This window comes from Argiope bruennichi, chromosome X1, assembly GCF_947563725.1.
Source record: "Argiope bruennichi chromosome X1, qqArgBrue1.1, whole genome shotgun sequence".
Taxonomy (NCBI): Eukaryota; Metazoa; Arthropoda; class Arachnida; order Araneae; family Araneidae; genus Argiope; species Argiope bruennichi.
The window spans coordinates 25,322,438-25,339,429 of record NC_079162.1 but is presented as its reverse complement, the minus strand read 5'-3'; the positions used below and the strand labels follow the sequence as shown (position 1 = coordinate 25,339,429).

General features: G+C 29.2%; 1 protein-coding gene across 2 annotated transcripts in view; it reads right to left on the bottom strand.

Annotated features, from left to right (window-relative positions):
• Nucleotides 1–11,855: 11,855 nt before the first annotated feature.
• LOC129959149 (uncharacterized) overlaps nucleotides 11,856–16,992 on the bottom strand; it is a 37,563-nt gene continuing 32,426 nt past the window's right edge. Inside the window, exons 6-7 of one of the 2 annotated variants that reach the window (XM_056071972.1) lie at nucleotides 14,151–14,210; nucleotides 11,856–12,325 (exon numbers count right to left, since the gene is read on the bottom strand). In XM_056071972.1, the coding sequence (XP_055927947.1) occupies nucleotides 12,152–12,325; nucleotides 14,151–14,210 (234 nt within the window). In that variant the 3' untranslated portion in view covers nucleotides 11,856–12,151. The remainder of the gene's footprint in view (nucleotides 12,326–14,150; nucleotides 14,211–16,992) is intronic. The other variant, XM_056071973.1, reaches the window with a different exon arrangement.

The window sequence follows — 16,992 nt, the reverse complement described above, 5'->3', positions numbered from 1 at the left end:
AGACAAATAAGAATGTCTTTTTTTCCGTTGAAATATTAAACATTTTTCCCTTGTTGAAGATGTCTTCTTTGGACATTTTTATTTTTGTTTTTGTTAAGCAGCTTGTTCAGTTGAGTATGAATGAATTTTTTACATAGTAGCTTTTGATACGTCTTTTAAAAAACCGTCTGTAAAAGTTGCAATTTTTTTAACTGTGTGATTTAAAAGTTTCATATTATAGTAATTTTAAAATTTTACCACCAGCTAGCACACTAAAAGTTTTTTATCTTAGCTTTTATTGAATGAATAGAATTCTATTTAAAAATAAATAAATTAGAAATATTTTCAAAATATATGTATATTTATATGTGCTCTGCCACTTCCAACATTCACGTTGCATTTCATTTCATGATAATTATTTACTTATGAATCATCAAAATTTTTTAAATGTCTAGATTCCATATATATATATATATATATATATATATATATATATATATATACTATTGCTGATTATTACCAATTCTATGCAGCCAGATTCTACAGGTAAATTTATATTTATATATACGCCAAACGCTGACTCTAAATGTGTATTTTATCCGAATTCTTTAGAGTAGGAATGAATTATGTTAAAGCCTTCTATGGGTTGAATACAAAAGATCTATTTTATGAATTGAATGCAAAAGACTACGAATCAGAAGAATATATATTTCGGTTATTCTTACGAAGAGGAACTGTTGATACAGTGGCTAGTCCTTCATAAAAGAAATAAAGCAAATAAATTTACATATTATTTTAAACTTGGGCTAGTTTTTTAGTTCAGAAAAGTAATAAACTGAGCATAATTACTCTAAAAATATTTTTTTTCCTTTCTTAACATTAACTATTCGTTTATTGAAATAAAAATGACCGATGAAGAATGTATTCAAGATATAAACATATTTTCTATTATGTAATCTATATTTCTAAAATCACTTTTAATTCGGCAGACAAGGATCTCAATTTTAAATTTTAAAGAGGAATTTCTTGTACATTATTGTAAGTCAAATTAAGAGCCTAACCAATACACCATTGTCATGTCTTAACAGACATGAATATTTGATTAATTATTATTTCTTAAATCAGAGTGGTATGCACATTGGTAGACCCAATTTTTTTTTTTTTTTTTTTTTTTTTTTAGAAAAGACTGACATATTACGGAGTACTAGTGCACTTAAAATATTTTTGGTATTTGAAGTAAAATTTGTAAGATATCTTAAAATTAAAAATTTGTGTTTTCCGACTATTGGCTGTACGTAAACCAAAAAAAAAAAAAGTTTGGTTGATTCATTATATCTAAAATATAACCTTTAAATTTTATTTATTCATTTTACTAAAAAAGAAGAGTGATAATCACGTCCTTTTTTAAATATTTGGTGTAGGTCAAATAGCACACATTTTTTCTCAGTAGTGGTTTGAAATATACTAAATGTTTCAGAAATAAGGTAAAATATTTCAAACAGTGACTTTCATATAGTTTTTAAGAAAAAAGTATTTCATGCAATAGTTCTTATAATAGTTATTTTATTTTTATCAGCACTTTTTCTGTTTTCAGTTTTTCAGATGTCAAAAGAAAAATAGAGAAGAAAAAAAACTACGACTATCAGAATTTACTAGAAAAAAGCGAGATGAAGACTTAATAAACCATAACTTTAAAATGACTCTGTTTTTTCCAAAACCCCAGAATACCTAAGTTAACGCTGCCGGTACTAATTGCCCATCAATGCCTCAATTACCATTGGAATTACCAAAGGCACCTAGCAATCAGAAAGATTTAGAAACTATTTTGATCTGGGAATTACCTCCAACTTCAATCGAACGGGCGAAATATTAGCAGAAATGATGGTAAAAATCTACAATTGCTGCAGCAGGTGCGTATTTGCTAGTTTATGGCCAAGTCCATTATTATCATCCCAAGTACAAAGCTTAAAAAGAAAATGGTTCCGGATATTATCAAAACCTGTTCCCCAATTTTAAATTACCCAAAAGGCACAAATGGACGTAAATTTTCTAATATATACTTCCGTCGGATTATGTTAAACAAATAAACAGATTGGTTGCTATATTCTGTAGAAAAAATTCAATTTACTATTTTTGCTGCAAATTTTTTTTTACGATTTAATAAACTTAATACGAATAATTCTGCGTTTAATGATAGGAGCCACTTAAATGAGTACCTAAAACTTTGATCTGATGTTATCAAAAGAATATTATCGACTAAAGCACTACGAAAAAAGCAAAAGGCTTTTACGAAATCTTTGGTCCAATTTCTTAGAACGATTACGAAAGAGTAAATCTGTGGTTTAGGAATTTCAAGCTTTATTAATAACAGAAATTAAGTATCGTAATTTAGAAAATACAGAAATGAGTACTGAAGAAAGATTTTTAATATTTTGCCGTGCCAAACATGCTCTTGAAAAGTTAATAACAATCTTAGTAAGGAATTTGAAGGAAAATTACATTAGTGATTTGTGTGGATACCACAATTGTTCTTATAAGAGAGATAAACATAGCGGCATGCGAAAAAGAATTATGGATATCAATCCTAGAGCATTTTTTCTGACAGTTATAATCATAATTTGAACTTTGTCGTAAATGAATTTGCAGGCAATAATTATACGATACAAAAAAAAAAAAAAAAAATCCGACTGTTCAAGACTATTATTACTTTTCTTCCGCTGCAACTAATCGCTTATTAGTTTAGAAAAAGCATATTTCAAATTTAAATTTAAAACTTTTTTCAGAGATGAGATAATAGAACCTGATAGATGCAATAATCCCCTTATAATTTCAGTCAAGAGAGGTTTTTGATGCCCCCAATGAAATAAACGAAAAAAATTGATAACTAATAACACCTCAAATGATCAAACCATGTTTTTAGGGGAATTTTTTTTTTTAATTTAATGCTTTATGTGGTAGTTTTATGGTATAAGATACCAAATAAAGCTAATATTGTTAGAAATATTCTTTAGGCTATAAATTTTAATATTTCTCAGGATTCTGAAAATTCAAATAAATTAAACTACTTTCTGAAGGAATGTAGATCCGATAAAGGTTTCAATGTTGCACTCACAAACTGTAAAGAATTAGCATCTTAATATTTTGCAAATACAAATACATACAAAAGAGAATACCAGCTTATAAAGACGAAGTAATGAATTTTAAATCTAGGGGGTGGGGTGGGGGAGGGTAATGTTAGATGTTGCTGTATCATCTTTATGTGAAAAATTTGATCTCCTTTCTTATCGGAAATTTTGAATTTTTCTTCGGTATTTCTGATTTCAATAAAAATCCTGAACAAGATTAGTTTAATTTACATAAAAACTATAAGAAACATTAACTGATAAAAATTAAAGAGGCGTACATTGTACAGAACAAGTGCATAAATTGAAATATTTGCAAAATTTTTAGAAAAAATGTAACATTGCCAGTTGATTCTCAAAGTTGTATCGTTGTCAACAATTTAATTCAAATCTTTCCTAACATTTATACTACTTTGCACATTTTATTAACAATTCCAGTCTTGGTAGCTAAAGTATACAGATTATTTTCAAAACTGGAAATAATTAAATATTATCTGAGATCTACTATGGGCCGAGAGAGATTCGCAAATTTTACAATTATTTTTATGGAAAGTGATTTTTTACAAAAATCATATACATATATATTTGTATATCAATTTGCTAAAAACAAAGGCCAAAAAGTTCAATTTCTATTCTTAACTTCTACTAAATGTTGAAATTATTTCGTTTATAATTGTTTCAATCTATCTGTTCATTATAAGTATATTATATATGCTTTGTTAACATGATTGAATAGAGTTTATGTGAAAACAGATTTAATGCGTTAATAAAATTTAATGTTAATAAATAATTAAAATAAAACTTAGCTGCAATTCTTTACATATTTCTTCAGCTATATATTTTTCAAATATTTAACATGTTATATTTGTAAGTCAATTTGCTTATAATAATAATATGATGGTGTTAAGCAATATATTTAGTATCAGATATGTATTTGATTATTTCGCTTCGCTTGCAATGTAGGTTTTAACAAAGCATAACCTTTCTACACATTTAAAATAATTGCAGTTAAAATGTATTTTTTTTTTATTTTCCATATTTTTATATTAATAAAAGTTTATTTCAAATAATAATCATAAACCTCATTCGCCAATATTGCCACACCATAACAGTGCTCATTAGTCAATTAATTGTACTACAGTGCCGTTTAGGCTTGACAAGCAGTATACATTATGAGACCTCTGTTAATAACTGATTAATATATCACGAAAAATAGAATTCATCTGGTAATATCATGGCCATAACAATTAACTAATATTTTCTTTACAAACAAAAGTGTTTAATTAATATGATAAATTATAATGAAATATTAAACCAAAGAAACATCCAAAATTATTATCTTATTGATCAAGTGGATTAAAATCTAAACAGTTAAATGAATAATATAATATATTATGAATATGTAAATATTAATATTTAATTGATTGACTATAGATTACAATTATTCAACTTAAACACACGCTGTAGTACTGATATTTTAAAATTCGATGATTTCGTATATATTAAAATTATTTATATCGCATCAAAGCTAATATTTTTAATCGACCTTCCCTACGGCTCTCTGAGCCCAGTGGCTCTAGGTAACTGTTTAGTTTGCTTAGAGGGAAATACGCCATTGCGAAAATATAAGGAAAATCTTTAAACAAATCAATGACATTTAATTTTTTATCAAGATAGTTTTTATAAATTTTATTGATATTTTTCATGTGATTTTTTGCCTATTTTATTTTTTTAATCTGATAAATTACTCTATAGTTATTTCTTGGTTTACTTTAACTCAATGTTTTGAGAGCATTTCTAAGATGCGAATTTCAAAACCCACCATCCTTCAGGTCTGTGTTTATTTTGAACTCGAACATTTGAATAAGTAATAAAGTAACTGATGGCAACTCCATATTCGAATTATCTATTTTAATGGCAAAATTCGCCTCCTATAATCCAAATGTTATTTTTAAATGACAGTTTAAAAAGGATTAATTAAGAAACTCACCTCTTTCAAACTCTCATCATCGATTTCGGGTTCAAGATCAACATAATGTATTGTTGCGACCTTATTAAAAAGCTCAACAAATGGAGTCAACAATTTCGAGGAGTCTTCAAGGAATATGCAAAACAAAAAACTTTCAATGTACTTTATGAGGTTTCTACAATTATCTATCGGCACAATCATATTCAAAAAGCAGATGATTTTCCTTCAGATCTGGCGAGAATTGACTAACAGCTTAAAGTTTTGACTTAACATCTGCTCTTTAGATTTCGAAATTAAAGCGATGAATAAATAAATAAAACAGATCGTTAGATGCATGTATAATCAACGTGTAATCCGAAACCGATTTCATAATGTATTTTGTTTCCCCTTCTTTGACGAGGTGAAAAAGCATACTCTATCATTCATATACATCCCAATCTAGATACACATTTTTTTTTCTAGTTTTGTTGTTATTCTTTCTAAGCCGAATAGTATCGAACTATTAGCAAAGATTTTAATAAAGAAATTGGTATTTTTTAAGTTTGGATTGATGCTCGATTTTGCTATACTGCTTGACCCTGATACTCAATTGTGACTGTAATTTTTGTATCTGATACAATCATCAATCTGTTTATTCCTTCCCCTTCCGAATCTGTTTAATAATATCTATTAATGGATATTACCTTTAAAAACTTTTATCTCTGTCCAAATTATTCGTTACTTTCAGTTTTGATTGTAATTTAAGTTTTGTTCTTTGTATTTTAAAGCAGTATTAAAAAGAGAGGAACTCTATAACCCTTAAAAGACTCACGGCAATAGTTTAAATTTTATATTCTTTTCCAACATATATTTATTGCTATATTTTAAAATATTACTGTTTTCCGTTTAAGCATAATTTTTTAATCAATCTGTTCCGAAAATTCTATTTAGATTCAAAGTTTTATTTTTTTTCTCGGTATGTTCAGTTTGTTTTACTAATAATAATAGTATTTCTGAGTTTCCAATTTGTTTCTAATGAAACATATTTAAATCAAAATACATTTATTTATTCGTAGTAAATTCCATCAATTTTTTAAAAATAATTATTTAATTAATATTGCTTAGAAAAGTAAAAAAATGGTTATAAATATTTTTATTCCGGGTAATAGTAAGAAATTATGTATACAGGTTAGCAAGAGATAAGTTTCCCATTTTAGAAGGTCTAGAATGCATTTTATTAGTTATAAAGAGATAAAATTTGAACTAAAGATAATGCAAATGATGCGCTTGATATTTAATAAATGAAAACTTTCAGTATAAAAATTCACCAATAGATAGCTCAATAATACAAATGATATTTATTTTCATGTATTGAAAATGAAAACCATCGTTAGCGTTACACGGTATGTCTATTAGGATTATTCTTTGGATAAAAAGAAGGCGGATTCTGCATGCCCATTAACTACTTCTCTGCACATCATGCCTATGTCGCAAGAAAACGCTCTACTGGTAAAATTGTTCTACCAGAACCAGCAAAATTGCTGCTGTGAAAGAATTCAGTCGTATGAAAAGGATACGAAGAGCACCGATGTCCTCATGTACCCTACGCAAGATGATGCGAATTTGAAACAACTGGACTGCTTGATATTCTTCCAGGAAGAGGACGAAAGTGTATGAAGTGGATACGCTGAGATTTGATGTCTCCATGTATCCTACACAAAATCATATAGAAATTTGAAATAACTAGACTACTTGGCACTCTTCCAGGTAGAGGACGAAAACAAATCATGTAAATTAGAGTCAAAAATATGGCTACTGCTGTCGTTGAAGTCAGTCGTTGCACGGTAGTTTGAACATACCAGCTGTTTTCAGTATATTGGGAATGCCGTATATTGGGATAACTGGTATTTGGGATAACTGGTTCAGTATATTGGGATAACTGGATGAAACGTAAACCTATTCCGTCATTAGACAATGATACAGAGTATGTTGAAGGATTTTGTAATTCCATAGCATGGATGCCTTCAGAATATCATTTTCATGCAACATAGCATACTTTCTCTTATTAATAGTCGTATAAAGCAATTGCTTAGCTAGCATTTCACATATGTACAGGTGATCAATTGTCATGTTCCTATGGCATGATCTCCTCATTAGCCGGTCGCATATGCCGATTATCACTACTCTCTAGCGACTTTTGGTTGTGGGGTTTCCTGAAGGACAATATTTACTATCAAAGGCCAACATACGTGTCAGATCTGAAGGACAACATTCGGCGCCATGTTTTTAATAATCAGGAAGACATACTCCGGTCAGCTGTGGGAAATATGAATCTGCGATTAGAGCACATTATTGAACATAAAGGGGGACATAGTGAACAATTTTAATCCTACTTTTTATATTAATTAAAATTTATAAATCATATTAAATGCTTTTATGATTATTACAACACCGCTTATTGAAGGAAATTTGTACTAAAATGTTTTATTTAATAAATGTCAAGCGCATCATTTAAATTATCTGTAATTTGTAATTTATATATATATATATATATATATATATATATATATATATATATATTGGCTGTGCTGTTGAAAATACATAAAAACATATTACATTGTAATATTGTCTACCAAGCGGAAACGGCAAACTAGGGTTGAATGATATTATATCGACCTGGATATGGTTTCACCCGATTGAAAACGGACGCAGTCGAGGAGAATACTTAATGGTATCAATCGAATCCGAGAACTGATAAAGAGAACTTGATACTTTTGTCTGTATTAGTTTTTGTGCACCTGATATTTTTGCGTAACCCGATACAAAATATCGTACTGATATAGTATCATACAACTCTGGTATTTTGGAAAATAACGATCTAAACGAGTGATGTTTGTAGTATTTTTTCCATCAGAATATTGAAACTTCCTGCGTTGACGGAGGATTATTATAGAAGGCTTATTTAATTCGGATTACTAACATCTAAAAAAAGTTAACAAAATTATGAAGAAGCCATGAGAATTATATAGTTCTGGTGGTCCAACAGATACTCCCCGTTTTTGATTATTTTTGTCTTGTTTTTGTAATTAAATAATTACAAAAGTTTAAATAAGTATTCATTGTAACAAAAAATTAGATTAATTTTGATAGGTTTTCTTTCTCAATTTTTACTATACAGAGAATATCATTACCTTAATTTACAAAATATTTCCCAATTCATATCATAATTCTTTTTAATTAGCTAACATAGCATGCGTGAATTCACAACATCATTGTTTCAAATGAATTGTAAGGAGAATATCGGTTTCTTCTTGTTCCTCCAGTTTTAAATTCTTTCTCAGAATCTCATTTATCCCTGGTTGAAGTTCAAATAAATCTGTTCACTTTTTATTAGAAGAAAATTTTAAAAGAATAGGATACATTTCTGAGGAAGCAGACTCCGAAAATCATATTAAAATGTATATAATAACTGTTATGTGTAAAAAGATTACAACTGTAATTATCAAAAATGTTTCGCTACAAACTCCTTTCTTCATGTACAGATTTTAACTGCATTCTTCGATCTTGAAATATATTTTATAAATGGCGCAGCTTTATGTTACAGAAACTGGGTTATTTTTATTATATTACACTAGATAAAATCGCTAGCGTAATCACTTTGATAACGCTTGAGGGTTATTTTAAGACGGAGCATATAATTTTGAACCATGATCAGATGTCTAAACAATCTTTTTCCAAATGACACGCTACAACTAAGTGCGTTTGACCTTTTAAAGATTGTGCATGAGGCCAGAAGTGGATTTGAGCATCTGGAGGTGCCGTACAATGTACTTTATGAAGCAATTCTTTTAGCAACTGTGAATTTCGTTTCACATTTCTACACACTTTTAATTTAATTAGCATTTTATTATTTATTTTATTTTTTTATTTTAGTAATTTTGTGAAAATTTATAAGTTTTTATTTATTTGTCCTTTTAGTGGGTATATCATAAAAAATTACTAAGGTAATAAAATATTTTTAAAATTAAGTATATTTTTTGTTCACATTTACTTGCAAATGTAAGTATTTAATTTTTATTAAAGCTCATACAAAATAACAAACTTCAAATAAATATAATATTAAAAATTATTATTTTACAAGACCTGCCATGTGGAATATAATATAACTAATTAATATATCATTAATATCCAATGTAATATAAAAATTGTAATTACTTATAATTTATTTAGTGATTTTAGAAATTTAATTGAGTCTCACACTTTCTGAATTCAAAATTTCATATAATTTTGTAGAAAAATTAAAATTATTTCATTAAATTAAAAAATTAAATAATATGAAATAATAAAAAATGTAATTATTTAATGTGTTCGCATTTAGATTTTATAAGTTTTAAAAGTCTGTATTACTCATGAATTTTATTTATTTAACTACTAGGCTAAAAGCTATTTTACTAGATCATCCTGCATCCCCCCCCCTTCTTTAGTCTAGCAGCCTATTCACCTCTGAGGTCAGCAAAAGTATGATATTGCTAATGGGTTGAAGTTGTTATTTGTTTCAGAAAACTTAATAATGAAACCTTTTTAGGATCCTTCTGGAATATTCGGTTATTTTTTTAACTGATATGATTGAAATGATATGCTTATATCATCCTCTTTGCTTTTCCTACGAACGAGCTAAATTAATTTAATTCCTTTTCACGAGTATAGGTGAAACAATGAAAATTACGTTTGAAAAATAAATTTATCTCTAAAAATGATACAAATAAATTATAAGAAGAACTAGATATCTTATAGCAATTGATTTCATTCTTATTTGTCTGATGCCTTGCTATAGATGTAATATTTAAACTATATTTTTACTTATTATTCTTGAAGTTTTTATCATTATCTGAGAGGAGTAAATACTTTAAAAGATTGAACTAAACTATATTTCTTGAAATATTCGAAAAGAAATCAGCAAGAAATTTATTTCCTGCTGATTTATTATAAAAAAAATCGAGTGTGTTACATCATTTAGAGAAAAATTTTGTTGTGATATTGAATATTGACCATTGTGCTATTAAAGAAAGCAATCCCAAAATAGCTGGTGGGGAAACAGAAAAGTGCTTTTATCCCTTTTCAGTCCTGTGAAGGCAACATCTGTGGGATTATCCATTCTCATCTTCCCCTATAAGGAAATTCAACTATCGCACTTGGAGTGATAGAATCGGACAGATAAACAAATTCGTCGATAAGTTTAATTAGAAAATAGACAAATTTTTTTCTCGAGGAGGAGTTAAATCCTGTTAATTTAGAGGAGCTTCATACATATTTTACATCTTTCATGCAAAAGGGGAAAAAACGCAGGTGCAGCATTCGCATCATCCATTAAGGAAAAAATACGCATTTATGTGGAAAATGAATAAAATTGTGCGCTCCCAAAATTGGCAAAAGGAAATGAATGATGAAATGTTCTATTATTGTTTATTTGTGGAATGGATACAACTTCATTTTATCATCAGTATTTGAAAATACACTGCCGACTCTAAATCACCGCTTTCATGCTTCACAACGCCATCAATAAAAGAGCAGTTGATTCCCCCTCATTGCATTTTATCTCGTTTATATGTGCGAACTTGATTTCCTTTCTCCGACTTCGGGTAATATTGTGCAAATCACCATTGGCTACAGATAAAATTTCTAAAAAGAATAGGTTTACCTTTTCTTGCGACATTGATTTTGTATTTGTGATTCTGGAACTGCGTGATAAGATGCGAGTTCATATGTATTTCAAATGTAAGAAATGGATGAATGATTTTCTGCGAAACTTCCATTATTTTAAATCTACAAATAAAATACCATTTATTTATTTCTGCTGACGAAGCATAAAGAAGAGATGAACGAGAATGTTTTTGTTTTTCGAAAAGTTTTATATCCTTATTTATATTATATCCTTATCGTTTTATATGCTTATTTTTTTTATTTTTTAAAAGCAATGTAAATCTATATATATGAGTATAAGATATGCAAGTTAAATAATTAAAAAGCTTAATTTTGATTAATTAACTTCAATTGAATTTTATTAATTAAAATTTTAATTATTTAATTGAAATTTCTTTTCTATAAATTATTTTTCTTAAAATCAGAAATGTAGTAAGTAAATAATTCTACCGATTAATATTTAAATTATTCCTAATTAACTGAAAAATTATCGAAATGTTTAGTGACATAGATTTGGATCATTGGCATAGGAACGTTTAAAATGCTGGAGAAAAATTACTTCAAAATTATGCTGGAGAAAATTACTTCAAAACTATGTATTTCTTCATTTTTTTCGAAAAATATAACATTGATTATATTTTTCACTTGCACCAACATAGAGAAAAACTTAAAATGCTGGAAAAAAACAATCTTTTAAATTACTTCAAAACTATTTCTTAATTTTTTAAACTTTTTTTAGGAATTTATGCCTAATTTAAAATTGGCTACATTCATAAACTATAGAAATAATTTATAGTTACCATGTTTTTTTTATCCTATATTTACGGATCATTAGTTTCATTATAAATTTAAATCACTTTTAAAATACTTTTTCTCACATAACAATACTAAATAATATTAAATAGACGGTAATTTTTACTGTAAAGATAATAAAATTTTATTTTTTATCTTCTCCATTCTTCCAGATAATCAAATTATCTAATTGAATGATAAGGATTCACAATATTTTCAAAGTTTTATATAAATTGTATCGCTGGTTACCAAATATAACAAAAAGACACAACTTTTGATAATTTTTCAAAATAATATTTACACTTATCTTACAGATTTTACAGATTTTATTACTAAAATATACAATTCACATCTACAAATAAACATTCAAACCTCTTTAAAAGTTAAATAAAATTTATTATTGCGGAACTATTGCGTTCCTGATGGATTCATCTTATAGCAACTTGCCTTTAAGCACCACGTCCAAACTGTAGAAGACTGAAATACTTTATAATATTTTAAGGAAAGGAATTTCTAGGCAACGGAAATATGCGTGAAAAATAGTTTCCTTCCCCAATCCTTTCTACATTTTCTCGTTTCTGCAGAGTAGATCTTTCTAAGGGATTGCCCATTACGAGGAAAGCAGCCTTTCTTCGCCGTCAAAACTCAGGATTGGTTGATGACTCCAGCCGGTGACCGGTGCTGGGTCAATAATCTGGTTCTGTTGCTGAGAGATATATGATCCGGGGGAATAAGGAGGTGGTTGAGAATCCTCACGTAGGAGTGATGAATCAGTCCTGGAAGTCTAGAATAAATTTATACAGATTTAATAGAATATTAACTATTCAAACCATTAGCCTCTATATATGGGAAGATATTAAGCATCAAAAATATATTGTTTAACTGTTATCTGAGTAGAATTAATACATCGATCAGTTGATTGTATTTGGGAATCTTAATTCTATTACAGGGCTTTTTGAGCTGTGGGCTTTTGCCCTATTTACTATCAAATAAATGACTTTTGCAAAGTGCAAAGGCTGTGAAAGAGTGTGTTTCTGTTTGATTCCAGAACACTTGTGTGCCAGCATGTAACAGTACAGAAGAAAACTTTCAGAAGAATGGTAATATCAAAGGGGAAATTAAAAGGAATCACATATTGATGTAAGAATTCAAGAGGCACAATTAAATCTAAAAGATCAATAAGAATCATAAAAAAGGCGATAGGAGCAAATCATAATAAATACAAAAACTGAAGCATTCGTACAATATACAACGTGAAGAAATATGAGCAAAATATAAAATTTTATAAATCAAATACTTAAAATCGCCCCAAATTTTGTACAATAAACAAAGCAAAAGGGTAAAATACAAATATATAAAATATAAATTAGGATGAAATATTTATAAAAAAAGATAGATAAAAATCAAAAATATAAAGACAAATTTATATAGAATTAATTATCTAAAAATTACAGCAATAAGAAAATACTTACAATAAATGCATCAAAATGCACTAATGTTGATTTAAATTGAAGGAAGGTAAAGAAAATGTGAGTGTATTATTTGTAATTATTAAAGAGAAAATTTCCTACTCAAGATGAATTTGGTACGCGACAATACCAAATGCTTGACATCTTAAACCTCTCCTCTAGGGCAGTAACACAGATCAATAAGCAGTGTATTAAAGAATCTCGGACAGACATTAGGCCCTCAATGGTCTGGTGCTAAGGTCTTGCTTTAGGAACTACAGAATTTCATCTCGATTCCACTGTGTATTTGGGCCCTTTAAATCTGTCAAACATCCTCTCGATAATTTGGCTTTCGAGTTTCGGAAGAAAGTGCAACCTCAGGTTGCGTTTGCGTTCTTGTCATTTGCGTTCTTGTCAATATTACGGGATCATGGCTAAATAGCCCTTGTTTTGCTTCAAAATGGGAAGTTTATAAAACTAATCAAATAGACTTAGAGAGCAAATATAATTAAGAAAGATATCTTTATTTTAAATATTAAATTGAAATTTATGAAATAACTACACTAATTAATTTTTGAATTTATTGAAATATTTTTATACATGAATGGAATTCCTAAACTTTTTAAGAGTCCAAAATAGTTGAAATCAGAAAAAGTTCTTAATAAAAAAAAAACTCTGACTTAGAAAGTTGTTAAAAGGTACGATGAAAGCCATTTACCATACAGTGTACGGGTTTTTGTTTTGAAATGGTATTCGCACAAATGTTGTTAAATAAATGTAAGAATGATCGGAAAGTAATAAAAGTAAGACAGAAAAGTGCAAAAGACGAAGAAAAACAACATTTCTTACAAACCAGAGAAAAAAAGTTTAAAAGTGGCAGAAATTTTTTGAAATATTTAAAATGCGTATCCTTAAAGAAAATAAATTCAAGTGTTATGATATTTTTTAAAAATGAGTTTACACAAACTGAACTACTTCTAAAAGATATGTAATTTTTTCAGTTCTCTTATGTTAAATTCAAGAATATGTATCTTTTTTCCTCACACATTAATTATCAAAATTTCAAAATTATAAGATATCAGAGGAAAGGGTAATTACATATAACAATGATTGTATTATTAAAGGAACTAAAAAATCGAAAATAAAATGTTTGAATCTTACTGTCAGTCGAGAACTCGTTATGTCACGATATCTTTTGCAAACCATAATGAAAAGACAAATCTGAAAATGTAGGTAAATATCAATAAATACTGGAAAGGCTAAAATGGTACATACATCATAGTTAAAATTCGGAAAATGTCTTTATTCAGAGCACTGTAGAGAGGAAAAATCTCTTAATCATAATAAGACCTAACCTCTGTGGTATGCGTTTCAGATCATTGAAAAGACGAATGATGTAAAAAAAGGGAGAAAAGTAACAGCTTGCAAAATGATAGTATTTTATCTTAACACTTTCTTCACATTTTGTTTTAATTAAATTTGTATTTGGATGTTTTATTAATATCTTATAATTTTTAGTGTCATACAGCACTCACGATAAATGATTAATATGTATATGAATTTATACATATTAAATATTTAAAGAAAGGGAAAATAATTTATTATTGAATATACATATACTAGGTTAGGAATGGAATATATATATATATATATATATATATATAAGGTTGTGTTCCCAATCGAAAGAAGACTACACATTTGCCTTTTCTATATTTTAATAGACGAACACAGGACACAGGATTACACGAACATTAAGCAAAAGAACAAAAGTATAGGGTTGGTTGCAGTTTAGGCGGACATAAAATGGCTGTTATCCTTCAACTTCAGCGCTCACACTCTCCCGCTCCAAGCGTCTCCTTTCTCCCTTTTTCCTCTCTTTTCTGCTTCTTCGTCTAGGTGGAACCCTACTGCCATCTACAGGCGGCAAGGGACAGAGAGTACCATAGGTGCTCATACTACACACACACACACACACACACACACACACACACACACACACACATATATATATATATATATATATATATATATATATATATATATATATATATATATGTGTGTGTGTGTGTGTGGGAAGCGCTGACAGATCCCGTATCCTGTATGGCGCCATGCTGGCCATGTTGCGTCACGTCATTAATCACGTGATGAAATATAAGCATATATAAGCATATTCTGGCGATCATCGATTCCTTTACGAAGTTTGTGTGGCTTTACCCGACCAAGTCCACCGACACCGCTGAAGTTCTCAATAAGCTCGAATGCCAAAGATCAGTTTTCGGTAATCCTTCAAGGATTATTACGGACAGAGGTACCGCTTTCACATCTACGTCATTCAAAGAATATTGTGAACATCATCATATCACCCACATTGCTATTACAGCTGGACTTCCTAGATCAAACGGTCAGGTAGAAAGACTTAATTCTACTATCATATCTGTACTCTCCAAGCTATCCATAGAAAACCCTGAGAAATGGTATAGCCATGTTGCTTCCGTTCAGCAAATTATTAATTCTACATTTCAACGAAGTATCAATTCTACTCCATTCGAAATTCTGTTTGGAACTAAAATGAAATCTGAGCATGATATAAAAATCCTCGAAATCGTCAACGAAGAGATCCAGTTTGCATTTCTCCAACAGCGTGATGAGCTCCGTAAAGATGCAAAACAACAAATCCTCAAAATCCAAGAAGAAAATCGCCGTACCTACAATCTGCGTAGGAAACATGCTCAAAAATTTCAATTGAATGATCTCGTCGCAATCAAGCGCACTCAATTTGGCCCTGGTCTGAAATTGAAACAAAAATTTCTCGGACCATATAAAGTGATCAAAATTAAAGCAAACGACACATACGATGTTGAAAAGTATGATTTCTTCGATGGACCATCAAAAACTTCAACTTGTGCAAAATATATGAAACCATGGTCCAGCAATATAGAATATATCACTTGAATTGTGTTAAAAGTAAACACTGAACACTACTTAAAGAGAAGGAGAACTACTTTCCTTCTTTTTGTGTGTGTATATTTGGACGATATAGACTTTGATTTTTTTTCTCTGTTTATTTTGTGTTATTATATTTTTATATGTTCAACACTAATATTATTTTTATTTTTAGTTAGTTATTCGATATTTCCAGTGCACGCTATTGTATTGCTATATACTTATGCTGTCACGGATGGTATGACTATTTTATTTGTTTTTTCTTGTGAATATTTCAATTTTACATATTATTATTTTCCTGTATTTGCTGTTTGTTTTATATATTTACTTCAATGTACTGTATACCATAAGGCGAGGTCGCCTATCCTGTCATGATGGCCGATGTGGGAAGCGCTGACAGATCCCGTATCCTGTATGGCGCCATGCTGGCCATGTTGCGTCACGTCATTAATCACGTGATGCTTTCCCGCCATTATTGGCAGACGAGAGTTAGGCAGTGTGACTGCAAGACGTGTAGCTCACGCTCATGTATCTTTTATGTTCTATGTAGTAATGTTTTGTCCTTTGTACTTTAATCTTAATAAATATATTTCAAATATTAATGCTGGTCGTTGCCTTTTCCCACATTTGGGGGCTCGGCCTTTCTCGTGAATACCCCTAGCAAATCCCGCCAAATTGTTGAAAAGCTGTGGACGTTAGTACAATTTAAGACGTTAAATTGATGCTAAGAATTTTGATAAGAGTGGATTTTTGCCGTGGATATTTTAATGGACGTTAGTGCACATTTTGGATGGATATGATTCAAGTGAAAACGTTAAGGTTCAATTACTTCGTGTTCTTGTGCAACTGTGCTGACATATACTGGCTGCTTTAAAAAAAAGGAACTTTTAAGAGTGAATAATTCGACTGCTCCCAACCATGTAGGCGCAATTTTTTCCCAAGTTTGTAATTTATAGTATAGTACGTTACTTTATTCCATTCTCCCTTTAAATTTTAATCCCGAGTGAATGTGCATTAGTTCTGTTTTAATTCATTACAATGTCTTTAAAACTAGGCGATA